Source organism: Acartia tonsa, chromosome 14 (assembly GCF_053477335.1).
Source record: "Acartia tonsa isolate MP-2025a chromosome 14, ASM5347733v1, whole genome shotgun sequence".
In the NCBI taxonomy this organism is placed as follows: Eukaryota; Metazoa; Arthropoda; class Copepoda; order Calanoida; family Acartiidae; genus Acartia; species Acartia tonsa.
The window spans coordinates 28,031,296-28,059,285 of record NC_137273.1 but is presented as its reverse complement, the minus strand read 5'-3'; the positions used below and the strand labels follow the sequence as shown (position 1 = coordinate 28,059,285).

The window sequence follows — 27,990 nt, the reverse complement described above, 5'->3', positions numbered from 1 at the left end:
ATTAGTTTTAAATTGTTTAAATCTAGAGCTTAGATCTGAAAAATGTGAGATTTCTTGGCTTATTTTGTCTATATAATATAATGGATTTTCCCTTTTACTTTTGTTTAAGGAGTGGGGGTTACTAAACATAAAGCTTGTAATCAGTAAATCCAAGAATTTAAAATATCTAAATAGCCCCCCCCCCCTCCTATATTTTTAAGTGATATTTATCAGTAGTTTTTAATTTTGTTTTTTTAGAAATATTTTTGAGGCATTAATTTTCAATTTACTAGTCAAATAAGAGTTTTTTATTGTTACTTTAAGAGATAGTTAAAATATTTTAAAATTACTAATACTTAGTTGCAATAAAATAATAATCAAAATGTACTTAACAAGACAAATAGACATATCATGTAATGTACAATAACTATGAAAAATATTTTAAGGAGATTACTTTTGGTGAGATCTCGTAGTTGTAAAGGTTTAAAATTGTATTTATCTATGATTACTGCAAATGAAACTAAGTCAAAAGCTTTGTTTAAATCAAAATGAAAGATTATCCGTTCATTCACATGTTTTAATTTTCATTAAGATTACGAAATCTCGACCAAATGATTCTTCCTATTACAAAAATGGATACTTACAGTAATTGAATTAATATTTTTAACAAAACATTTCAATCGAAATCTACCCCACATTTACATAAATCACTTATTCTTGTTTTACCCCACCTTTAGATGTGTGTGATCTCATTTAATATTAATTTGGGGAGGGTATATTTGCCACCCTATATGTATAAGTTCTGATGTTTTAAGGCCTATGTTATGATTCTTTTTACTCTATAATAAAGTAAGATAAAGTTCACTGTTTTCTAATAATGCCCTCCCCTCCTAACTTTTTAAAGTGTTGTTTAAATTGCCTTCACTTATTGTACCTTTTGTTGCCTATTCTAAATTGTGCTTTAAATTCAATGCCATAAGACAACCCCAGCCACTTTTTAAATGTCATTCTGCCATAATTTACCCTAAAACTAGTGAAATTCAAAGTTGTTTTTAAATGATCTCAAAATTATGAAAAAGGGGAAAGGAAGGAGACTATTGTACTAATCAAGTAATCTGAAACAAGAGGCAGGTAGGGAGGGAAAATTGGACTGTAAATTATACTGGTACCCAAAGTTTTATAATCATATTCTCTCTTTTGTTGGCTTAAAAACTTTGGGGACTTAAATTTATTCCAAACTTACAAACAATAATTTTATTCCACACAAGGAGTAGTTTTGTTTATTCTCATTAACAATGAAAATCTATTTATCGCCCATTCTATTATCCCTTTATATCCGTAAATAAGGAAAACGTATAAAATTTAAAAACATGGCTATCTGAGTGCTAATAACATCATGATTACGGGATTTCTACAATAGTCCCCTTTTTCCTACTACCTGCAAGTTTAGGAAAATAAAAAATTGTGAAACTCTAAAAGAACAGTTATCATTGTTTTCTAATGAATTATTCCATATTCTATTATACCGTGGTTGGTTAATTTTTAAAAAATACTCAAATTTTAATTGATATTTATTCTTTGAAGTTTTGTTGTGATTTTTTTATTGAAAAATGAGCACTGATTGTTATGAAATGTATTTGTTATCATAGTTTTGTTTCTCAAGATAACTATTTTGTCTCCAAAACGTTTCCATCTAAATTAAGGGTTCCTTGTCTGTTCTTAAGAAAGGTTATGCTAACCGATGAACCGATATGGTTCTCCTTTACAGTGAAGCCTTTTATAGGTCCAAGGAAGGTTTATAACTATTTTGGGGAAGGGTACCACTATCCTCCCAAAAGAAATTGCCTCTAGAATAATAATATCCCCAACCTCATTTTTTTTCTTTTAAAACTAAAATTGAGAGGTGAAAGTCGACTTTCCCCTTCTTCTCTCAAGAGCCCCTAGACTCCTCTAGGGGCGTAGCTGCTAATGATATAATTTTGACTTCTTATTCTTGCGGAAAAGTTTGGGGCAAAATAGTTTATCTTTTTATAAAACCCACCTCTCTTGTTTTACTTGTTACTCACAAATGTTTTTGTTTAAAATTTTGGATGTTAACCTACGGGAGATGGGATTTTTGTAGATAACTCGTAATCATTGTAACTATGACACTTAGAAAAGGAAACCTTCAGTTTATTGTTATTGCTTATTAATTTTTTGTTCCTTAAAATCTGTTTCTTAGAAGCTATATGTGTATTTTTATCTAGTTTTTTTAGTTGTCTATAAACTTCAATTACGAGATCTCAACAATAATCCCGTCCCCCATAATATTTTTAAGGATTTATTAATAATGATACACTTTTTTTTTGCAAATTGTTTATTCCTGCCGTTTTGTGCTGATTTATTTATTAGAAGTTTAGTAGTTAAAATTGTTTTTTTTTCAGACAAAGTTTTCGACAAGTATGCATTACAATGGCGAAAAGGTATTCAGAATATTATTTTTGACAGCATATCACCTTGTAAAACACCGAAATATATTGAAAAAAAGTGGGATGGAGATTTTAATTTTTCGTTTAGTTAGGTTATATAAGGAATATGTTAGGTTAGGTTTTATTGGGTACTGAGTAGCCCTGAGGTGGTTAGTTATAAGGAAAAAATACACCTCATCCCCTTATTTTAAACTTTTATTAAAAATACATGACGGGAGGGTGGTATTTCAGTGCTTGATAGGTAATTTGTGGGAAAGCACCGGGTTTTCTTAACATGATATTTTCAAAATCCATCTTTATAAAATTATGTTTTATTTTTTAGTTGTGAAGTTTGTTCCAGTCAAGAGTCTAAATACAAGTGTCCAGCCTGTGTTATTTCTTAGTAAGTTGAGTCTAAATACAAGTGTCCAGCCTGTGTTATTCCTTAGTAAGTTAAATCTAAATACAAGTGTCCAACCTGTGTTATTCCTTAGTAAGTTGAATCTAAATACAAGTGTCCAGCCTGTGTTATTCCTTAGTAAGTTAAATCTAAATACAAGTGTCCAACCTGTGTTATTCCTTAGTAAGTTGAATCTAAATACAAGTGTCCAGCCTGTGTTATTCCTTAGTAAGTTAAATCTAAATACAAGTGTCCAACCTGTGTTATTCCTTAGTAAGTTGAATCTAAATACAAATGTCCAGCCTGTGTTATTCCTTAGTAAGTTGAATCTAAATACAAGTGTCCAGCCTGTGTTATTCCTTAGTAAGTTGAATCTAAATACAAGTGTCCAGCCTGTGTTATTCCTTAGTAAGTTGAATCTAAATACAAGTGTCCAGCCTGTGTTATTCCTTAGTAAGTGAAATATAAATACAAGTGTACAACCTGTGTTATTCCTTAGTAAGTTGAATCTAAATACAAGTGTCCAACCTGCGTTATTCCTTAGTAAGTTGAATCTAAATACAGGTGTCAAACCTGTGTTATTCCTTAGTAAGTTGAATGAATCGTTCTATTTGTTTCAAACTTTTCCAAGTTTTCTGAAATTTATGTAATTCATTTCTGACAAAAAAAAGTAAGAATTGTCAGGTTGATTATTATGAATGGGTTATTGTACGAAGTCATTTTATTTAAACAACTCTGTTCTAACTAAACTAACCAATGATGTATAACAAAATTACCCAATTTATAGATTAAACATTGTTGAAAGTTTGGCTAATGTTGCGAAAATACTTAATACATAAAAAATAAAATATATTTTTTTAATTTCAGTTGTTCTGTTGTCTGTTACAAGACACATCTTGAGAATTGTGTCACTAAAGTTAATGAAACTGATACTAAAGGTTAGATTCTTTCTTTTATTATATGAAGGGGGAGGGTTGAAAGATTGTCTTTGTGGAAAAAATGAATACTACAATAGACAATAAACTAATGTACATTGTACATGCATCTCACAGTATGTTATACAAAAAAGTTTAGACACTGTTTGTAAGTAAGATTTATTGAAAGACCTAAATTATTTATGTCAACGAATGAGATAATGTGTTGGACTAGTATAATTTACAGGCCAATTTCGCTTATTGTCATCTCTGTAGATTTTAATTACATTGACTTTTGTGTTGTGTAAATTTATAACTGAGAAAGGTTTTTAATTGAAACGATTTAGAGGAAAAAGGTAAAACCCCCCAAAAATTTAGGGTTGGTACCTATAACATAAAAAAGGATTGCATATCTTTAAAAGGAAATAAAGCCACAGTTTCACTTTAAAAAATTAAGCTTTTATTAATTTTCAGAAGGATCAGGATTGAAAGAGCCAGCTTTTGAACATAAATTTCCAACCAAAGACACTGTTCCTATACCAACACTTGAGAAACTTAGTAAGTATCTTGTGATATTACTAGTGGCTACGCCCCTAAAGACCTATAGAGACTCTTGATAAATGGGAGTCAACCTTCTACTTTGAATCTATGGGATAATTTCTCATGGTAGGGGGACGGTTCCCCCACCCCCTCAATGATTAATAACCTTCCCTGAATGACACTTCTCTAGAAAGAAGAACCATATCGGTTCAGAGGTTGGCGAGATCAGACAGACATCCTTTTACTCTTATACTAGGATAATAAAACACGTTTGGGGGAATGTGGCATTCCCTTACAAGCCAGGCGATTGGCACATAAATTCAGTCCAATACGTTGCCATATATTAGACTTAATTGCATTAGTTGGATTAGTTGCATTAGTTGGATTAGTTGCATTAGCCTTTTTTTCTACTTTTTTTCTTTTAGGTACATACAATCTTTATTTATTTCAAAAAGGGAAATCCAATAAGGAAAATCTACAGTGCGTAGTTATTTATCACATCGTTTTATAGACAGCTTTCCGCGGATATTGAAATGAAAAATCATGAGAATCTAAGCCATACTGGAAAAACTGATTATATATTATTATATCAGAGGAAAATAAGGATCTGGTGAATCTTCTTGGTAATCCCCACCTCCAAAGTTTCCTCAAGACTGTGGACACCGCCGATAATCCTGGAAGGTAGGAATTTTTGATCCAATGCTATTCTATCATTTTTTTGTTAAAAATTATTACCTACCAATCTTCTATTCTAGCCAACTTTACAAACTAAAATATCAATTGAAACGTTCAGTTTCTCGAGATAAAAGAATTATTGCATTGAAAATTATATATTTACATTCAATAAATCAGATATTCCTCACTTACTGCAGAAAAAATTAAGTAACAAGTTCATTTAAATATTTGTTTGCTAGGTTGATGAGAAAGGCTATGAGAGAGCCATTGTTCTTGGAGTTTGTGGATGAATGTATGAAAGTTGTCAAGCCTAGTCAACAAGAGCTTACAGACCAACAGGTAAAAACCAGGAATCGTAAGGGATAAGACAATGGACGACAAATTGATGTTCATTTTCCAATAATGATAAACAATATTACCCCTTCTGTTTTGACATTTCTCATTTCTAGTTTGGAACCAAAGATACCGTGGTTATAAAACTTTGGGTACCAGTATATTTTACTTGTCTTATGTCCCCTCCCTTTCGTTAAAGAACAAACTTTACAATTTTCCTTTACTGTTGTACCGACTGTAGTTTTATGTATGTAGTGTACAAGGATGAGATACAACAATAAGAATGTTTTTTTTGTGTGTGAGCTCCATGATCTATTATTCAAAGGGATTTTAAACATCAGATATGACAAAGGAAAAGAGTAAAAGGTTTCATGAACTTTGTGGTGCATAGGTTGCATTCCTAAGCTGAACTTGTTCATTAAAACCCAACCCCTTGTCCTGAGAATGTAATGATAAGTAATGCTGAGAGTAGGCTCGAACTTTCTACCGCCAGAACCGCATGCAACCTCTTTAACCGAACTTTGTTGAATTAGATATATTATATATTTTATTCTAGATTCTGGATTCAATCAAGCAATCCATGGATGAATAAAACCCCTAGCAACAACCCATCAGATTATAAATCATAGAAAATTAAGAAATAGAATAAAACCAAAACAATCATGGAAAAAGTTGAAGTAGAAACACAAAAGCTTAATTTCTGGGAGACGAATCATATTCACAGGTATGCAAATCATTTGACATTATGTTAGAATGGGTATATTTTACGTGGATGTTACACCAACCCATTTACCCCATCCACTCCACTTATATGGATGATCGCTTGACTAATAGATGAGTTGCATGTTAACAACCAAAATTGACGACAATTCCTCCCCTCTAATAATATCCACGTATATTCTATGTATCCATTGATGTTAGTTTACTTAAAATCTTAACAACAGTTTGACTGCTTTGGTTCTCCTTTTATGAATCGTTCACAATTGTCTTTGTAGATTTTGTATTTAACTGCTCTTGCTTTTCAGGGAATATTCATTATACCTACTGGTCTTACCACATTTTACAGCAGTTTACAAAAAGTGGGGACATCCTTCCCTTGAAAAATAGTGTTGGGCCGGATACTTTTTGGCCGGAAACCGGATGTATAAATCATCTGGATATCCGGATAGTTTCAATATCCGGTATCCGGCCGGATATTGAAAACTGCCGGATATCCGGCCCAACCCTAAAAAATATTTTTTACACATTCCAAAAATGAATAATGAGGTTCCTGAAACATTGATATATTTTAGTTATCCCTGGTACCAGGTAGCCGCTGGATACTGGTGGAGATATCCAAATCAACACTCAGGGTAATGTCATATTTTCACCTTAAAATTACTGTATTTAAGTTTATAGATTTTTGTAATGATGTTTGATAGGAGAAAATGGTTTATTTTCATCTTAACTCTTGGCACGGAGTGACAAAAGTGTTTATTACAGAAATTTGTTGTTAGTTTTTCTCAAGCAAAACAAGTAAAAAATTATTACCACTATGTTTATATCAAACTTTAAATTCAAAATAGACATACTACCTACAAAGTTTAATAATTTAATATTAGAATTTTTTGTAAAATTATAACTTTTTAGACTACCTATCTATAGAATATAGCTGAAAACTGTGACTATTAAATGTTATTGTTTATGTATTTTTATTTATTTTTATTGTGTATCAGACGTTTTATTTTTTTAGTCATGTATTTTCTGTGGACACAATGGAAACCAAGATACAGCAGGACGGTCAGCTCTATACCAGGTCAGGTTCAGCTAATTTTTCAGGAAGGTGAATCACGATCATTAATTTGAAAAAAAAGATTAAATAACTCATTTCACTAAAAATGGTTTTATACACTTTTCTCGTATTCATTCGAATCCGGTGGATAGGAACCGGTTCTCATCCATACGAAAAAACTATGTCTAGCATCGTATTATATCCAGCTTTCTACGAATATAAAAATGTACAATCATAAGATTAAAACCAGTTTTTTAGCCCGTGCCTACGGCACCTAGGGGCTAAAAAACTGGTTTTAATTTTATAATTGTACATTCTATATCCGCGGAAAGCCGTTTATAATACGATGCGAGAAATAACTATTCTTGTTTTTGAATTACAACAGCTTTACAGAGATAGATAAATGGAAAACAATATTTGTAAATTTTTAAAGACAGACACTTTTGCCGATTGGGTTGATGCTAATTTTTCCTACATTTTCTTTGCATTCTTGTTTAGAGTTAATACAAGCTAGATTAAGACGTAAGAGTAGATGAACAAAAAATGAGGGAAGCTTAATATATGTCTTTTTTCAGGAGATTGATAATCAAGACCAACCCTCTGCCAAGCTGGGGAAAACATTTCTTCCCGGCTCGTCGTGTGGCGGTCATTGAAGAGTCGATTGTGGACCCGAAGGGTCATAAACTTATTTGGTAAGATTTTGCTCACATATGCGTCTGATGTGCTTTGTGTAGATTCCTAAGCGTAATTGAGCCTAAGCAACATTGGCAGTTCGACTCTTAGACTTTATTTTTTCGTACGAGATTTGGTAGTTATTTTAAATGCATACCTACCTATAATAATATATTTTTGTTGGTATTGGTTGTTGCTTACTACTTAGTGACAATATTTTTCATGTTTATAAAGACGACTTTCAAACACTTAAACATTTTTCAAAATAATACGCGGCAAATAGTGTGACTGAGTACCAAATCGAGCACATTTTTGTTTCCTAAAAAATAAGATTGTTGTTTGTCTGTCTGTCTATGTGTGTTAGATCTTGCTAACCGCTGAAACATTAAATTTCAAATTATGATGAATTTAATAATTTTTATTATTGTGACAAACAAATTACAGTTGATTGAAACGTTATTCTGTAAACTTGGCGTGTCAGTTCGTGTAATGTTCAAATAACTGACCGCCCGTCACTAAAAGATTGATAAGAAAAATATTACTTGAAATGTTAAGGTATACAAGAAACATTGGACTGAACAAGTTTATGTCAACTGTTGAAAAAGCCACGCTTACTCAGTCACATACTAATCAATCAGAAACTGATGTTTTAAAACAGGTAAAATAAAGCTTTAACGACTACCAACCGTTTAACTGCATGAACCATTGTCTGGGGTAAAATAGGAAGTATTGAAAACATTTTTCTATTATTTCCCCGTCCTTATGGAAAAAAAACTTGAGGGGAAAAAGGAATTGAATATTTTTTTTGTTTTTTTTTGCAGCAAATGAATCTTGTGCAGAATATTCCCCTGAAATCCATGAAGTTATTTTAATGATTTATTTTTGAGCCTTTAATTGTAAAATGCCATGTCTTGATTTCTATGTTATCAACACAGATAATATAAGACAATTAAAAGGAATTTTCGATTTTTAGTTCAAAAAGTATCCTTTAATGTAATATCATTATCCAACCAATCATTCAAGTTTTCTTGATAAATTGAATAACCAAAACGCATATTTTAAGGTTTGGATTGGAAGCAGCATTATTGGATTTAGAAGTGCAATCCGCAAGTTTGGCATAGATAGATACAAGAAAAATTGTGTTCTAGCAACTGAGGTAAGTGCATTTTTTTTTAATTACAAAAATTGTTAATTTTGTGCCTGCAATGTTCACATGCTGAGGAATGAGATTAAACCATACAACAGAAAGAAATGTAGCTTTGATAACAGAGTCATACGTTTTCTTAGTTCCAGCAAACAAATATCAGACTATTCTTAACTTGAGCTTCTTAATGTTTGATTATGGCAGGTGTCCCACTTTATTCGTATAAGTATAAAAATTACAGTTATTTGTATAACGAATTTAAACCATTATTCTGTGGACAGAGCATTGATATTTCATGTTTAACTTTCAACTGAACTTCCATAAAAGAAAAAAAATAAATAATAGATTATACCTAACCTACGATTTTTTTAATGAAAATTTTTTTGATTTGCAGGGCTTTGAAACAGTGTTAACAAATGCCTTTGGACCATCTAAAGATGAAAGTAACACTGAAAATACAAAATCATCAGAATCAGAAAAATTCTCCCAAATCAACATGTCAGATTTTTGTCCAGTGACAAAAAATCCGGGAGAGGCGCAAACTTTTGGCGGGAAAAAATCAGCTGATCCAGGTTGTGGAGGAGGAGAGAACAAAAGAGCAGACATTTCTCTTTCTAAATTTGTCCTGAGGGAGGAACAGAAAATATTACTGTGATTTTAAAAAATTTGTCCATATGCTATTGTGTGATTTATAAACAATTATCAAGCTTTAAAAGCTAAGACAAGAAGTGTGATTTTTTCCATTAGATTTTAAAATTATATTTCAGGCAATTTTAATTGTTTTGCATTTCATATTAAGCATACTTTAAAAGAAGAATATTTCACCCTGAAAAATAACTATTTTGTCTCCAATTAAAGTGGAGGTAATAAAGTTTTTTAGATGAAATATTTCTTTCTGAAGATTTTATGGCTGTGTTAAATTTTGATTGTTTGAACTGCTATTTCATTGTTTTGTACATCAAACTATCAATTTAAATTTACTTAATTTTTTAGTTTCAATACTTTCTAATAATGGATATAGAATTACTTGGATATTGCACCAGATTTTCGTCTACTCTAATTATATTTCTTTCGGTTGGCTTTACCCCATCCCATCTCCTGACCATTGAGTATCGTATTGACCAATAGCTGATGACTATATTAGCAACCCAAATTGACAACATTATTTCCTTGTCACAATATCCACGTATTATAAATCCATTATTCTAATTCTAAAGGCATAGTAGAATGTGTTTCCTTACTTAACAATTCTATGCCTCAAATTTTGATTAGACTTTCTTCTAGTAAACTACCTAATAAAATATATTTGCTTATTTGAAGGACAATCAATGATGTATCATTTTAGTAAAATAATTTTCCATTGAACTATCCCTTTAGAATTGTTTTATCATTAAATATGGCTTTGAAAAAGTAAACTTCATTTTCATCGTTTGAAGGCTAAATTAGTCAAACCAACGTAAATATTTCATACCTACTGTTTTTTTTCAGAGAAGCAACTTGGTCAAAATAATCAGCTAAAATGGGCAAAGGATCTAAATATAACAGCAGTAAAGCCAGAATTAATCCCATCTTTAAGGTAAGATTTTCATCCTTGTTTGTGTGTGGTGTGTAAGAATGATCTCGCTAACCAATATGGTTCTCCTTTACAGTAAAGCTGCTGTACAATGTTCTTTGTTGACAAGTATTAATCTAACATCCATCAAAACAAAACATTTTAGGTACATAGCATTCAGGGGTTTTATATTTTAAGAGGGAAGGATGGGGAAACAAAATTAGCCTTAACCCATCCCAAGACTTAAATTTGAAAATAAAACAGCATAAACCCACCCCAACCTATGTAAAACATTCCTATAGTAATTGAAAACTCATTCAGTGGTTAGAGAGATCATAACGGACCTTCAAAATAACCTTACTGGGTACTTAATATAACAGGATTACATATTTTTATTTAAGGAAAAGATGAATGCAAAATTTATGTGTTTATTATTAAGGTAGCTGGAAGCAACCTTAAGAACAACAAGGGAAAGCCCAAGGAAGTTGTCTCAAAGCTCAAAAACTTCCAGGCATGTGATAATAAGTAAAACAAAATCATTGGTTTTGCAGACAGTCGTCCGCAGAAAAAAAGAATAAAAATAATGTTAAGATTTTTTTGTTAAATCGCTTCATAATTTTAAAATCTTAAGCTTAGCGTGAAAATTTGGTCCCACGGGGCGGGGCCTTACATTGAGATATATTCTCGTATTTGACAAAAGAACATTAACCGCTTTATATAAAAAAAGATACTTATTTGTACTAAAATGTTAGCTTCCTGACTCTTTTTATATATGTTGATCTAAAGCTTATTATTCTATGATTTTAGTTAAAAGATAAAACACAAAAGCTGGATGATAAGCTGAAGGTAAATTTTTTTCTTCAAACTTTAATAATTTTATAAAATAAGTCATAAACTAAAAAAAAAGAATTTGCAAATTCTTTTAACAGTAATATTAATTCTAATTTGTTATTGATTGATTGTAGGAGTTACAGCATGCCGCGTTGGTTTCTGATGTGAAAATAGCGGGAAAAGTAAAAGAACCTACCGTAATTCCGCCCTCAACGACCCCCAAGCCCGCAACTGTGACTGACGCAGAAATGGGCGACCTCGCTGATTTGCTTGGTAGCAAAAGCTGATTATTTAAAAGTTTTTTTTTCATTACAAATATATTTTTCCTAATTAATTGAAGTTTTTTTTGTTAACTAGTTAGTGCAAATCTTTTCAACATTTAGGTTTTATGTCATGGTCAATTATACTGTTTTAATAGCCTATACTGCTATTTAAAATTAAACGAAATCACATAGGTACTTCAAACAACTCTTTTTAAAAGCGAAGCTTTTCTATAATTAGGGTCGGTCCGTCCGTCCGTACGTCACAGTTAGCTCTTTTCGTTAATTTAAACAGGTTAGAATTGTCCTATCGATTATAAACTTTTCATGATGATTCCTGTAGTAGTTAGGTACAATTTAGAAAGTGTAGCAACTCTATAATCAATACCAGAATGGCCGTATGTCCATTTTAAATATGTCGATTTTCAACTTTTTGACAACAAATTTTTGTATGTTAAAATTATCCGGTTCTTCTGATATTTTGAAAACTGATTCCTTTTACAACAATGAACAATGTTATAAGCGAAGCATCTCTATAAAGTCCCAAAAATGTTAGTATGTCTTTAAACAATATCATCTATTTTTGCAGTTTTGCAACAAATTTACTTTCAATATTGTTGTACTGATGCAATAATATTCTGCTATTTCAGTTCTGACAATCTAATGTGTTAATGTTCGTTTGTCCTTCCATTTCAAAGCTTCACTTTTATGGATGTTATCATCCTTGTTTCATTGAATTTATTACATTTAGATAAAAATAAATTTAAAATATCAAAATCTGTCAATAAACAAGAAATAAATTACAGACTCCGTGACATTTTCTAGTAGAAGAGCAGCTGTGAACACTGAACAGTACCTTTAAACTTTTTTGAGATAAATAGTATTTTAAGGTCAAACTATATCATTCCATTAGGAAAATAGATAATAATAACCTTTTAATTGCACGACCTATGTCCAGAAATCCTAATTGAGAATGTTTGAAGAGTTGCGCCTGTTATGGGCCAAAGCAACCTATTAATATTAATAAGGCCAGTCATATAAGAAGTTGGTACCATCATTAACATCTTCAGTATTCATCGGTGTAGTCCATATTCTAACCCTTAACGACCAAGCAACAAACGGGCACGTTACCATTTGCGCTATTGCCGCGGTTTATATTATTATACACGTTTGGTCATCTCTATGAATAAATGAGCCGTTCCTGGTGTTATTTCACACTAGCATGACATTACCTTTTCCACCTGCACTTCCCAGTATTTAGACTGTTAAACAACTGATGCTGGGTGACAATAGGAGGAAGATTTAAGTGCATATTCTAATTACATTCAAAGCGTACACAACTTTGGCCAGTGTTAGCCCAATACTTAAATTACAGGTTGATAAAAATAATACTTAAGATTGTAAACTATACTGGTAGTCCAGGGGCGTCCAAGCTTTTTATTTTGGGGGGGGTAAAATTTTTTTAAGGGGGGGGGTAATGCGGTTTTGGGGGGGGTAAAATGGCGCGCGAAGCGCGTCGCAAATTTTATTTACCCCCCCCAAAATTTTTACCCCGGGGGTAAAATTTGCTTGGGGGGGTAATTACCCCCCCTGAAATCTGTTGGCAGGGGTAAAATTTGTTTCCCCCCCCCCAAAATTTACCCCCGGGGTAAAATTTTTGGGGGGGTAATTTAAATTTTATCAAAAATTTAGTATTAAAAATGCGCGCGAAGCGCGCAAAAATTTTTTTTGTTAGAGATTTTCTATTTTGGGGGGGGTATTTACCCACCAAAAATTGTTTGGAGGGGTAAAATACCCCCTCCTAAATGGTTGGGGGTGCCTAAGGCACCCCCAGGGTAGGGGTAAATTTTAAATGGGGGGGGTAAAATGAAAAAAATTTTGGGGGTGCCGTAGGCACCCCCAAATTCGTTTGGGGGGGGGGGGTAATCGCCCCATTACCCCCCCCCCCTTGGACGTCTTCTATGACTGGTACCCAAAGTTTTATAGACATGTTCTCTCATTAGATGTTTAAAACGCTTTAAGATCCATAATTAGAGCAATGCTGGACAGCTGAACATTCATTTTATGTTTGCAAGAATAGTTATTTATCGCACCGTATTTTAAACATATTTTCGCGGATATAAAATGTACAATTTTAAGATTAAAACCAGCCTTAAGATCCCAAAGATACTGGCTAAAAACTTGTTTTAATTGTATGAATCTTTATATTTGTAGAGAACTGGATATAATACGATGTTATACATAATTTTTCTGTATGGCTAAGAACGATTTCTAATCCGCCGGCTATTAATCGGTTTCAAAGCGATACTGGAAAATTTCTCCCAAATTTAGGGATTGAGCTTGAGAGTAATGTGACCCAATTTACAAACTTCATTTTAAACCAAAGAGAAATTTGACACACACGCACAAGTTCCGGGAGGGAGGGAACATGGGGCTCGAAATTATTCTGGTATCCTTAGTTTTGTACTTATGTTCTATCTTTTGTTGACTTAAAATTTTGTTACTTTTGTTAAATTCTGATTGGGGCATACAAATTATAATATTTTCAGATTTTCAGTTTCAAAACATTTCCACTTAATGTTTAATCTAAAGTAGTCGTAATTTTGTTTATCATCATTGGGGTTGATGTCAATATATCTTACATTGTCTTATCCCTTAAGATCCCTGTTTATTCTTGGACACAATTTCTAACTCAAAATTATACGAGAATGATATTGTACAATGGAGTTAAATAAATCTACTTTAATATTTATATTAAATTAGCGATTCATAACAAATATAATCATAATCATAGGTAGTGTAATGACAAGCTATTATTAAATCATGGAAAATTAAAATATTTTTAAAGATAGGAAGGTGACAATAGAATGCAATAAACACGGTCTCTCATTTGTAACTTTGGGACTTATTTGGATCAACTGCAGTTCATGGTAAAATATTGCTGGTAAGCAATATTTCCAAAACTCTATGAATTTTAAAGGCTGCTATCTGCCAAATGGCTGAACGTACAGATCATACCCGCACACCATTTAGAGCGGCATAAGAAAGCCTACATAATCTGGAATAGCCAAGATCCAATGATACACAGGGAAAGCTTCACTGAAGAAAAAACGCGTAATATAGGTCTTTTTCTGCGCATTTCTCTGCACTGCAAGATAATTATGCATTATTGATTTATGACTATTCCAGATTATTTGTAGGCCTTCGTATGCCGCTTAAAACAGTGTGCGGGCATGATCTGTATGTTCAGCCGTTTGGCAGCTAGCAGCCTTTAAAATTCAAAGATTTTTGGAAATATTGCTTACTAGCAATATTTTACCGTGAACTGCAGTAGATCCCTTTTTTATTAGAGACTTGTAGTGAACAAATTCTTAAATCAATACTTTTAATCTACAAAAGGGTAATTTTGTTTATCATCATTGGAGATGTATATTGTATATCAATTAGTTTCCATGTCTGATCCCTTGGGAACTCGATAAAATAAAACTACATGTGAATACTATATTAAATACTTTGTTCAAGTCAAAAGAACATTAATTAATGATAAAAAGAAAATAAGTAACATGCATATTGATTTTGAATTTTTTGACAAAAAATTCTTATTTGATATAATTTTTCTTTTTATCTTATTTTGGTTCTTAGAACAACAAGGTACAAGGTTTTTTTTATTATATGTATTTACCCAGGCTAAAGTTAAATAAATGTTACGTTATGTTTATCCTATTATATACAGTAGTAAGCTTTTTTTGTCTGTAGCGAAGGATCTCGCTAACCACTGAACCGATATGGTTCTTCTTAAAAGTGAAGCTTTATGTAGGTCCAAGAAAGGTTTTTAACTATTTTTTTAACTACCCGGTCCCCCCCTCATGTTTCCCTAGAGGCCTCTAGGGGCGTAGCCGCTAGTAAATCTATAATCTAGACCTAAAAATAAGAGTACGTCCTTAAATAGTATCCTGTTAAAGCAATTTCAAAACAACTCTCAATACAACTTAATATTTTAGTAGCGAAGCTTCTTATAATTAGAAATGTCCGTCTGTTAATATATCTGAAACATTTTGGGGGAAACGTAATTTTCTCGGCTCCTATTAAAGATAGATGGCTGAAATTTCTTTTAATTTTTAAACTTTATTTTAAGAAAATTTTAAACATTGATTTAAACAGAGATGAAAAATCTGTTAATGATTTCAAAAAGTTTCATTAATAATAAGAAAATGATAGGCATTTTTGTGAGCACTTGATAAGTGATAAAGAGATTCTATATACAATTCAATTGATTTGTATTACTGCTCAAAAATTGAGAAATTTTTTAGTAAACTTTAAGAAATATAACCAAGCTTGAAAAATATCCAGAGCAGAAAGTCCCAACCACAATCCTAGTGCTGAGCCCAGATCAACAATAAGGCTAAATTCATCATAAGCATAATAATCTGTGAGTACTGTAACATTGTTAGGTATATCAAACTCCACTCTTGCTTCATTTTCCCTAACCCATTCATCTACTAGTTTTAAACGGAAACTCATTCTATGACAGGGGGGTAAACAGTGTTGAAGGGTGTTCTTCCTACCCACAAGAATTTTTTTATTTCTGTGAATGCTTTATCATTTGCTTCAGTTTTCTCAACAAATTTACAGATTGGATGGTGTTGGTCAGGAAACCAGGGTATTAAGCAGCCTAGCCACTTCAGCATGAAGTCTTTCAAGTCAGTTTTTAAGCATTCGCCGTAGCTTGTACCAAGTATTTCATAATCAACACAGGAATGACCATTCATTATACTAGAATCATACAGGTTAACCTCTAAATCAAAATAAGAACTTTCATACAAACCATTTTCTTGATGTCCAATATCCAGAAAAGAATTTGCTCTGCCAAGTAAAGTGACTGTGTTAGCATGAAATGGATCAACTATGAAAAGAGTAGATTCCTTAGAAGTGACAATCTGAATTAGTCCTCTGTTTATTTTGTCTAGTTTTATGCAGAATCCATGTGGGTTAATGTATACATTTTTATTTTTTAAGTCTTCCCATTCATCTGTTAAAGGGTTATAAATGTGGGTGTCAACTTTAGAATAATTACGCTGAAATATCAGATTTTGCAGCTCTTGAAAGGATTTATCATTGTGATTGCCGTTCCAAGAGGCATTGTCAAAACCATCAATTGTTCCCAGTACAAGATGAGAATAATCTTTATATCCATGTTGCTTTGAAATTGTATAATTAAACTGCCCCTTTTGACAAACATAAATTAGTGGTTCTGATATTTGTTCAAACTTGACAGTGGATACAAGCTGAGCTACAGGTTTCTCCACATATTTGGTAATTGAATTTTTCATTTGATAAACAAATATGAAGAATGCAAATAGTTTAAATAATATCAAAGCTAATTTTTCCATTTTAACTTTCAAATTAAAAATTGTGTTAATTCCTTTATTGGCTGTCAAATACTGAAGACATTCTAGAATTTTCAAATTATATGGGTAAATATTGAAATAAATAACAAAAAAATTGTTACATTTTACATGCTGATAAAGGAAACAAATTTTCATTTTGATTATTCTTTATATATATTTTTTAGTATTTTTTTAGTATTTATCCCTTTATCATTAAAAATTATTGAACATTCCAAGCCATTAAGCTAATGATCATGAAAAATCTTTTTAAAAATTGCCACATTAATATCATATCAGAATATTAATTGTTCATGCTGTTTTGTGTCAGCAATGGAATTTTATTATAATTACTATAATATTTCATCCAATAATAGCTGCTTGGTTTAGAAAAAAGAAACAATTTCCAAAATGTTTTACAATTATATGTTGCATTATTTTTTATAGTTTCACCCCATTTATTTTTTCTCTAATTTAAAATAAGAAAAATTCAATAGTTGTCGAACACTACCTATTAAACTCAGGCACTCTAAGGATCAATCAACAGAAGCAAAAATAAGTTTAAACAATAAATAGATATTAAACCCTAATTCAAAAAACCAAATTTTCCCCTCTGTAGATTTTAATTTTTCGTGGAAAAAGTTTAACTTTGCTAGTTTATACTACCCAAAAAAAGAAGGACCCAAAAGTTGTTAAGCCAACGAATGAGAGAACGTGTCTAATATATTTCAAAGAAAATTCTCAAGTTTGTTGAAGGGGAGGAATGATTATCACTTCTTTATATCCCCCACCCTCCAAGAACGTCCTAACATTATGTATGGTTATTCTAATAATGACATAATTATTTTTGGATCATATGAAGGAAATGAAGTCATTCCTTAAAAGGACAGAAATTTCATTGCAAAAGGACAGAAATCATCTTCCTTTTTCTCAGATATCTCAAATATAGACAAAAATCACTCTCCTTTTTCTCACATATCTGAAAAAGAGAATAAAAATCACCTTCCTAAATCTCACTTAATCTTCCTAATCCTACGAAAATTCCTCCAAATTCTACCTTTTCATAACAAAGTCTACCTTTTCCTTACACATTCTCACTTATTCTTTTATGTAAAACCCAATCGATGTTTGACAAGTTTATTCCTTTCATCCCTGCGGGGCGGACTTTCTTGTTCAGTTTAACTATTTAGCATATATAGATTTTCTTTAATGTATTCACTCTTCTATAAGAGGTGTTCATGCACTACCGATGAAAATTTCTTTCTTTTTTGCATTCTTCTTTATTATTTTTAATATTTTCTACTCTTTTTCGCCTACATTAATTGATTATTTTTTCAAATGGCTTGAATTTGATTTTAAAATTAAAAGTAAGTAGTTTTGTGTTAATGAATGAGTATTTTCTCTCCTCCTTCTGTCTTTCTTTGGATAAAGTGTGGGTTTCAAGCAACCAACTTAGGACTATTATGTTTATTATGCTTTACAGTGGCAGAATGGTGGCATCAAACCCATCCCCCCCCCCTCGCGCAAAAATTAGGATAAAATTCCTTCTCATTTTCTACCCCTTAAGTTTTCATACCTTCCTTTGAAAATGTCTGTGCGCACAACTGGTTAATATAAATATTAAAAAATATAAAAAAAAACACACGAGAGAGGTTTCATGGTTTTTTCTTCCAAAAATATATTGATGTCAACAAATGCTCTTTAAATCTCCTTGTCCGTATTCTTATCCATGATTATTTAGGGCTTCGCTACTTATAGTTTTGTCATCCTTGTTTTAATTCCAATTACCTTAGAAAAAGAACATTTCTTTTTAAATCTTACTAAATTTTTTTCTTTCTCGTTTATTATACCCTGTTAATATACCCAATTGATGAAAAAAAATCAACCAACAAAATGTAAAAATCTTCGATATTTTGCTGATATGAACCCACTACTTTTCTAAACCAATACACATTGAATTAAGGCGGTTACTATAGACATAATACAAAGTAGTTTTACTGTAAGATTCCGCCTTGGCTAGCCTGGTATGCAGATTTTGTTTTTATTTTGTTTCAAGAAATCAGTTTGAGCTGAGTTAATGCTAAAGGAAGGAACTCTAAATTTCTTCAAATTACACAAATTTGCTTTTTTTATTCATTGCACAGCTTTTCCATACACAAAATGATTCCTTTGCTCTGTCCGTAGGTAGACAGATAGCTCTGACAATTAATTTTAGGCAGATAATATTTGTGCAATTTGGCACAGAATTAAATTTTTTTTTGCTGATATGTCAAACTTAGCCTTAATGGATATTTTCATTTTTGGGTATCTTTATTCTGTTCAAAAGCACAGCTTTAATATAGTTATTAAAGGCGCAGATTTTTAAAAGCGAAGCTTTTCTATAATTAGGGTCGGTCCGTCCGAGACAGATAGCTTTTTTCGTTAATTTAGGCATGTTAGATTGTCCTATCGATTTCAAACTTTGCATGGCGATTCCTGTAGTAGTTAGGTACGATTTAAAAAGCATGGCAACTCTATAATCATTACCAGAATGTTCGTACGTCCATTTTAAACATGTTGATTTTTCTATTTTTAAACAACAAATTTTTATGTGATCTAATTATCCGATTGATCTGATTTTTGGTATACTGAGTCCTGGGACAACAAAGTACAATATTATAAGCGAAGCAACTCTATAATCAAGTCCTAAAATGTAAGTATGTCCATAAACATTATGCTGTATTCAACAAATTTACTCACAATTTTGCTTCGACTCTTATACTTTATATTCTGATTATTCAGTTCTGACACTATACAAGTGTTAATATCCGTTTGTCCTATCAGTGCTTCGCTTGTTGTCATTCTTGTTAATAGTTAGGATATGTCCTTCCTTATCCTTAATTTGGGCATGTTAGAATTGTCCTATCCATTTTCAAACTTTGCATATAAACAGTTAAGTAAGATTTAAGAGCGAACTATATAATAGAAACCAGAAAGTCATTTAAAATGTGCTGATTTTTAACAATCATCCTATTCATATACTATAGACGAAACAACTCTATAATAAAGGAAGTATTTACAAAAATATACTGTATTTTTGCAATTTACATATGTATAATTTTGTTTAGACTTCTAAATTAATGTTCTGACACATTTATTGATAAATGACCAAATTCTAATAATGGCATGATTACTACAGTCCACTAAGCCTCTCTTTAAATTCTTGAACATTAATTAAAATTTCTGTCTGTCCTAATCTACTATTTTTTAATTTTTGGAAAGCTTGTCTCCGTATTCATTTTGTACATGATTGTAATATTATAATTTAGTAGGGCAAATATGATGATTTCTTTCATCCTTTTAATAGATAAATATGAGCCATTACAAGTACAAAAAATGAATGTTTCCCAAAAATCAATCTTTGAATCACTTCAAATCTGTATGGCCTTGTAAATGAATCCTGTAACAATTCAGAATAATTTGGAAAGCCCTCTTTATAATTTAATGTTCTATAAATTTGATGTTTGAAATGGGAGATCATAAGACAATTAAGACCTATGATTAATGTAATATACGACACGTAGCAATGGATACAGGTAATACGTGAAAACTAGGAAAAAATTGTTATTTATTGAGGTTGCTATTTCCCTATCACTTATTGGTCAGTTAGTTTATTAAGTAGAAGGGGAGGAGAGGTGTTAAAGGGGGGACGGGGGAAATATAAGTATTGGAGTTCTAAATCTCAACGTACAACCATTAGTTTGAGTAGGGGGAATGCCTTGCCAAAAAAACAGGCACAACTCATTACACTAAAAATAGACTATGGCGTATCCCTTCCTCAAGAGGTTACTGTCTGATTTGCTTATCTTATTTGGATATTGCCGCGCCTGTTTTTTTTTATATTGTGATTTTAAGAAAGGAGAAAGAATTTCAACCTCTAGACGGTTTTATTTGATTGTAATATCATAATAGGATTAAATGGTTTAATGGGGCTTACCAATTATATTCACAAATGGCATGACAGGCAAATTCAGGGTCCAATTTTGTACAGTTTATATTTTTCAGTGAATTTTTGGTGTAATTTTGAAAGGGTTTAGTTATTAAAATGTACAATTGCCATATAATAATAATTCTACTTTTAATTGTACTAATTTTGTGGTTATTTGCACTTTTAAATTTTATTTGTACTTATTATACTTTGTAAATTTGTGTACAATCTCTAACTACTGGGTATTTGTTACTTCACATAGAACATACACAAATACATAATGAAACACACACATAAAGAACCATTTAAACTTTATTCAATCTAAAAAATTCAAACAAAAATTCATCAAAAAGTCAGATTTGGTAAGTTATACTGGTCTCCAAAGTTTAATAAACAGGTTCTTTCATTTGTTGCAGGAATAAAATGTAGCCAACAAGTGAAATGAATCTAAAAATAATATTTTTTTTTTTTTTTTGGGTGGGGGGTAGATAAAAATATTGTCAATTCTACTATGTGTTGCCTCCAACGACAGTTGAAAATCACGTATAGGTTGTATGATTATTTCGTTGTTGGTATAAGCTGTATTTGTTAATTTCAAATTTAAAGTATTTCATTAAATTTTATGGACTGACAAACAGAGGAATAGACCCAAACATTTAAAGAGTAGCTTTTTGCTAATAAAAATCTTGACTTGGTACATACTCTTAAAATCAGCCAATATGAAAACAGTCGAAGAACAATCCGGCCATATTACCGGGACAGACAGACAAACAGAAGTATAGATAGGCAAACAAGAACACTAATAGAGTAGCTTTGCTACTTAAAATCTTAACTAATCTGATGGTTTTGTAAGCTATTTATTATATTTAACTTGTAATATTCTAATCCAATGGTTTAAAAGTGGAGGGATATATCAATAAAAGACAATCTTTTCCTGAATTAAAGTTGATACTATGGACCATTTGAAATGTAATTAAAGAGATGTTATGCTTAAACTAATATTATGCGTTTTAGTCCCAGAAATCACCAGGGATCTAAAGGGTTATGGCAATGGCTGACAAATTTATGTCCCCCCCCCCCTGATAATGCTACACAAAATTACCTCTCCCGTAGATTACAAAGTGTGAACACCCATCTTAAAGAACCAACCAATCAAAATTCAATAATAGTCACTAAAGTTGTTAAGCTAACGAATAAGAATAGTTATTTCTTTCATCGTATTATAAACGGCTTTCCGCGGATATAGAATGTACAATTATAAGATTAAAACCAGTTGTTTAGCCCTAAGGTGCCGAAGGCACGGGCTAAAAAAACTGGTTTTAATCTTATGATTGTACATTTTTATATTTGTAGAAAGCTGGATATAATACGATGCTAGACATAGTTTTTTCGTATGGATGAGAACCGGTTCCTATCCACCGGATTCGAATGAATACGAGAAAACGTTATTATGAAACTTTAAGGGCTAATAATAAGTCCCCTCCTTCCCAGGAAATCACAATTCTTAGCTACATCAAGTTTAATCACTAAATACAATTTTGAAACTAACCCAAAAATATACTACCATATATATAGAAAATATTTGCTTTTGAAAATTAAGGCAAGCAAACACAAATATACACCGACAAAAAAGTCGGACATTCTATTACTTATAACATATACAATACTTAGATACCAGTATGATATACATAATAACTCTTTTAAGTGTGTGTAAGTTCAGGGATACTGGGATAGGTATGAGAAAGATAAATAAAGTTTACTTTTATCTAAAAATAAATATTTTGTCTTATATTATTCGATTTCCAAAAATTAAAGTCAATTTATTCAGTTGCAAAGATTACAGAAAAATATGGCATTTCACAGTAGCTTTTATCCTATTTCTTGACCCTTCGGGGGACTCTAACCCTGTGGGAAAATCATTTAAATCTACCTAACCTAACTTACAATTAACAATCAAAAGCTACTGTGAAATACGACGAAATCCTCTACTTCGTTTTCTTTCTAAGATCCGATTTTTGTTTAATTTAAGGAAATATCTATTTATCCTTTATTATATTATCCTTATATCTCTGATATAAGTCCACAATTCAAACACAAATGCTTTTTATATTAATGGGTTATACTCAAATAGCGCACCCTTAGAAGAAGCTCATTTGAAGAATGGATTGGTCCTAGTTGAAAAAGGCGTAGTTAGCAATAAGTTCTTTTAAAAAATTGCACAACTAAGAAAACTACATAATTTGCAATAATAGTGAGTTTTAATTAAAAGAGCCATTTAATTATAGTTAAGCTAAAATAAACGCCTTTATTATGTCGCAGATTTTGAGTTAATCCTTGCCATTGCATATCTTTTCCCTCTTAATGGGCAATTATACATCACTTACTATTGTTACATTTACTATGTAATGCTTTTTAGGGTTAAAACAAAATTTGTTAGAATCATTGGATTTTTATTTATTTAGATATGGAATAGTCAAGATCTAAGAATGCACAGGGAAAGCTTCACTGAAGAATATGCAAAATAATAATTTGTGCATTGCAAATTAACTGTTCATTATTGATTAGTGACTATTCAAGATTATTTGTAGGCCTTTTCGTCGATTAAAATTTTTAAAAACATAATCTATACATTCCACCATTTAGCCGTTCATAGATATTTGGAGATATTCGTTACCAGCAACATTTTACCGTGAACTGCATTTTACCCAATAATTCTATGGACATTTTCAATTTAATAAATTTACGTCATGAAGGACGGTCGAACAGGCTGTAAGGCCCTCATAGTAGAGTAGCTGCGCTATAAAAAATAAATATTGTTACAGACAGACAAACATAAAAGTGATACAGCACAACCCTAGTTGAAACATATAAATAAACTAAATAGAATAACTATAAACTTATAAATCTTCATTTTATCTAATCACACGCTGGGAGAGATAATTTGAGGTACATGGGGGTGGGGGTGGTTGAATAGCAGAGATAAAATATACCTTGGGAGGGTTTAAGTCTTTCTAGCTGCTGTGCTCCAAGCATCTGAGAAATGGAGGGGAAAATGTAGCCTAAAAGTTAAAACCAACATAAGATTTATATTAAAAAATAAAATAGCCTAAAACAATATAGGGACCTTTGTGAAGTTTTCCTAAAATGTAGAACTCAATAGGTTTAGTAGGTAGCATGATTTTAACTGAACAAAAGCCTGCTTTAAATTATAGTAATATGAAAATTTGCTTTGCTACTCTTTAATTTGCTAATGTTTATTTACCTAAATGGGTTTAGGATCGTTTACCCCCCTCAGACATTCGAAATACCTCATAATACCCCCCTCAAAATAAAAGATTGGACGTCTCTGCCATTATTGGTTGTTTTCTTTCTTGTTTATTTGATTTTGAAACAAAATAAGATTAAAACAAATGTTGTCCGATTTCAAAATGCATTTTTATGCTTTGATGAGTTTTAACTTCAATTTTGAAAAAGTGATCACTAGTCTTTAAAAGCAAAGATTTACTATAATTATGGTTGATCTATCTGCCCATAACGGATAGCTGTTAGCTTTTATTTAAGCTTGTAAGAATGGTTCTGTAAAATTCAAACTTAGCATGACGATTATTCTAACAGTTAAGTACGTTTAATTTCTAAAGCGAAGCAACTCTATAGTCTGTACAAGATCATTTTTAAAATTTAAGTATGTCCTAAACAGTAAATAAATGTTATGTTTCATTCAATCTACCTTCTAGATTGTTTAGAATTACAAATTCACATTGTTTATTAAGTTATGGCACTCTACAAGTGTAAATGTTCGTTTGTCCTGCCGTCGGATTTTAGAGCTTTGCTTTAATGCAGGTTATCATCCTTGTTTTAGTAGCGAAGTTACTAATCTAGTCGATTTTTTCTGTTTGTCTATTACAGTCCTAAGATATTGAATTGCCTTCCCTTTTTTCCTTTCCCTCTTTCCCTCTTAAATTACAAAGTCATATGCCCTGACAGGCGAAAAATATAAAGACATGGACATATCTAAAGCAATTGTTGATTTATTTTACAAAATTATCCTTACTCTATAAATTCTGACTGAATGTTAATTCGTGCGTCATTTGAATTGCATTTAATGCTTTGATGATTTTTCAGTTTTAATGTCAGCAGTGATGTCTATTTTATTATAATGAAGCTACTCTGCTAGTCACTCCCTGTCTGTATGTCTGTCTATTTTATTATAGTGAAGCTACTCTACTAGTCACTCCCTGTCTGTATGTCTGTCTATTTTATTATAGTGAAGCTACTCTGCTAGTCACTCCCTGTCTGTATGTCTGTCTATTTTATTATAGTGAAGCTACTCTACTAGTCACTCCCTGTCTGTATGTCTGTCTATTGTTTGTGCTGAGTTTGTTTATTTCTAAACGGAGCACTTTTTTTCTCAATGTTTTCAGTTCAATGATTTTTTTCTCAATGTTTTTGATAGTAGTGGAAACATTACCTCAATATCTTACCCCCTAAGATCTCTGGTATAATCCAACTTCACTATTTCATTAAATATCATCCAAAAATCATCCAAAATGGTTTTTATCCCCACAACTGATCAGGGGCTGGCGGAGTGAAAGAAAACCATCATATATGTATTTTAAATTTTAAAAATTCTCTATTATGGGAGTGGGGGGATATTATATAGTTTAAAAGATTTTTTGGGGGAGGGTATTACACCAACAAACACTCCCCCCCCTTCCCAATCATTTGGCTATCCTTGATTCCTTTCCTCTGTGGTATTCGGCAACCGTGAGCCATGTCTATGGCACCCCTGATCTGGGGTTCGGTGGAGGGTCAATGGCCCTCCCCCGAGTCCTGGGGAAGGGGTCTAGTGACCCCCTCCCTACGCTTAGAATTAATGATTTGAATCTGTCATGTTTATTATGGTTAACTGTATTCTTAATTCTCCCCCACCCTTTCCAGGGATGGGGGAATCATTATTGCCCAAACTGACCATTGTATATGTATTATTTATGCTTTTATGTTATGATTATTTATTCCTATCCATGTAATTATTGTTTGTTGTATATAACTTCAGTATCTCTTAACCCTTCAATAAAGTGACAACTGAAAGTAGATGTTGATCATTATCTAGTGAAAGCTAGAGAAGCGTAGCTTCTCTATAGTAAGGTGTCCACGTCTGTCACACTGCCGTAATCTAATTGAACTCCGGTGTCTGCCATTGATCCTCGGCGGATACCACAACTTTGGTGACAGCTGTGTGAGATTACGGCGAACCACAAGTGTAGAGCAGACGCGCATCTGAGGCTAAGGTACTCCCAGCAGTGAATCTGGCAAAACTGACGCAAGCAACCTGAATTACCCACCCTGGACAGCAAAGTTTAACTCTGCATCCGGCAGTTGTGGAAGCAAAACAGCGAAATCTGACGAATAACCGCGAGCAGCGCTGATATCTAACGGAGAATTGAGCGCCAAAAGGGCTGAAACAGGCCTGCGGACCGGCTGAAACAAGCCAAATACGTGTAGACGGCTGAGAATAGGCCAACTTTACTGCAAGAAATAGCAGGATCCGAACCAGTGGCGCTAGCAGGACGGGACATTCCCTGCCGCCGATAGGCTGAAACATGCCACATAGCTGCAAGCTGCGAGCTAACATACGGGTGTAGTGCACCAGAACAGAGAAAAACTACGTCAACCCCGAGTATCCTGAGAAGCTACAACGCAGCCACCCATCTAGAAGACAGATATTATATCACATTTGCAGGGATTACCACCCTAATGTGATGGCCAAACAATAGATTTATGAGCAAAGCTTGGCAAACAAATTGTTGTGTTGTGATAAATCTAAGAATAGAACAGGCTTGGATTACTGTATATTGTGATAACAGCTAAAAATAGAACAGAGTTGGTCAACAAATCTGTTATGCAATTGTGATAAGGACAGCAATAAAAGCTAGATGTAATATAATCAAAACAATCTCAAGCCCACAGCACAATAACAATACACCCCTTATTCCAAGGGAAGGGGAGGGGGCCCCTCTCCATTTGAAGACAAATACAATCAGGGTTATATAACAGATAAGCCTAAGATTAAGAAGCAGAGGCCCCATTACACCAGCACACAGTTACCCCCTCCCTCACAGTGGGAACGGACGGAGTTACCCCCGTCCCCTTACGCGCTTCCCCCTTCCTACCCACACTAGACTAAGTCCGTCTGTAGTGTGGAGCTAGCGATCGGATATACAGAGCGCCATTCACGGGTAGCGCAACAAAGTGCGGAAAACATCATAAATCCAACGGACGAAGCGGACCAATGAGGGAGCGAGCTGAGGGGTGAGAGCGCGTTTTCCCCGTGTGCGCGGATTTGACGGCGCGAACGCGCGTTACAAGGACAGAAGATTTCACGCACACACACACACACACTTTCACACCAGAGCAGAGCTACTCCATAGCATCTAACAGGGGTATTTTTAGCAAATAAAGAATTGCAAGTTTCTTTCCTCCTAGCTCTAGTGTGATAAGGGAAAACCCAATCAGTTCCTGACAGCAGTTCAGACCCTCAACATCTATCTACCTCAACACCTAACTATTGATAAGTACAGCTAAGTTATATCTTTGCAACTAAAACTCCCAACCTAGTGATACAAACAGTGTTGGCTGTTAGGCTAGGAAGCCTCAAGTGACAACCCATTCATTGTAGTCCTGTATAACTTTGTGCCCGCCGTTTCACCGTTGACCCGATGGACCAGCATCAAGTCCCAGGAGGTGACCAAGCCCCAGGATGGCTCCAGGATGACCCTCAGCCGGCCCCAGCCGAGTACCGCAAGCTGATGCTGAGCAATCTGCCGGAGTATAGAGGGCCGCCCAAGCAGTCCTGGTCGGCACATATCCGCCGACTGGAGATGTCATGGGCGGCTTACCGCGTGCCACCTCATGATTCCCTCAACCGCCGCAACGCCCTACTACTGTCATTGGTAGGGCAAGCGGCGGAAATGGCGTCCCATCTGTTTGGCGAGGCAGGCCAAGCCTTGACCTACGAACAGGTCAAGACCGAGTGTGAATTGTTATTTCGCCCTGCTTTTGAGTCCCAAACGCTTAAACAAGCGTTTAGGGACTACAAGCAACACTCGACAGAACCTATACAG

General features: G+C 32.9%; 2 protein-coding genes across 5 annotated transcripts; both read left to right on the top strand.

Annotated features, from left to right (window-relative positions):
• Nucleotides 1–19: 19 nt before the first annotated feature.
• LOC145305959 (zinc finger HIT domain-containing protein 3-like) lies at nt 20–10,359 on the top strand. Of its 4 annotated transcripts, XR_013874842.1 has the most exons (9): nt 5,195–5,294; nt 5,845–6,012; nt 6,581–6,640; nt 7,021–7,083; nt 7,635–7,751; nt 8,287–8,389; nt 8,795–8,887; nt 9,270–10,092; nt 10,253–10,359. XR_013874842.1 is itself a non-coding variant. In XM_080147867.1 (8 exons), the coding sequence occupies exons 2-8, from the start codon at nt 5,951–5,953 to the stop codon at nt 9,528–9,530; spliced, it is 759 nt and encodes a 252-aa protein (XP_080003993.1). In that variant the 5' UTR covers nt 5,195–5,294; nt 5,845–5,950; the 3' UTR covers nt 9,531–10,359. The 4 variants fall into 4 exon arrangements, 3 of the variants coding, with proteins under 3 accessions (XP_080003995.1, XP_080003994.1, XP_080003993.1); XM_080147867.1 differs by having other exon boundaries at nt 9,270–10,359; XM_080147869.1 differs by lacking the exons at nt 6,581–6,640; nt 7,021–7,083; nt 7,635–7,751; ... (2 more) ...; nt 9,270–10,092; nt 10,253–10,359 and adding exons at nt 20–2,441; nt 2,770–2,829; nt 3,694–3,764; nt 4,218–4,298; nt 4,874–4,961 and having other exon boundaries at nt 5,845–5,895.
• On the top strand, nt 10,353–11,592 carry LOC145305960 (uncharacterized). Its single transcript, XM_080147870.1, has 4 exons — nt 10,353–10,451; nt 10,867–10,938; nt 11,235–11,273; nt 11,393–11,592. Exons 1-4 carry the CDS (start codon nt 10,395–10,397, stop codon nt 11,543–11,545), a joined length of 321 nt encoding a protein of 106 aa, XP_080003996.1. The 5' UTR covers nt 10,353–10,394; the 3' UTR covers nt 11,546–11,592.
• Nucleotides 11,593–27,990: the final 16,398 nt, after the last annotated feature.

Bases quoted from the DNA above. Each gene is read 5' to 3' on its own strand.
- LOC145305959 (XM_080147867.1), top strand. From the start codon at position 5,951: ATGGAAAAAGTTGAAGTAGAAACACAAAAGCTTAATTTCTGGGAGACG. The intron at 6,013-6,580 runs GTATGCAAATCA...GATATATTTTAG, and splicing joins GAGACGAATCATATTCACAG to TTATCCCTGGTACCAGGTAG. The intron at 8,888-9,269 runs GTAAGTGCATTT...TTTGATTTGCAG, and splicing joins ATTGTGTTCTAGCAACTGAG to GGCTTTGAAACAGTGTTAAC.
- LOC145305960 (XM_080147870.1), top strand. From the start codon at position 10,395: ATGGGCAAAGGATCTAAATATAACAGCAGTAAAGCCAGAATTAATCCC. The intron at 10,939-11,234 runs GCATGTGATAAT...CTATGATTTTAG, and splicing joins CAAAGCTCAAAAACTTCCAG to TTAAAAGATAAAACACAAAA. The intron at 11,274-11,392 runs GTAAATTTTTTT...GATTGATTGTAG, and splicing joins AGCTGGATGATAAGCTGAAG to GAGTTACAGCATGCCGCGTT.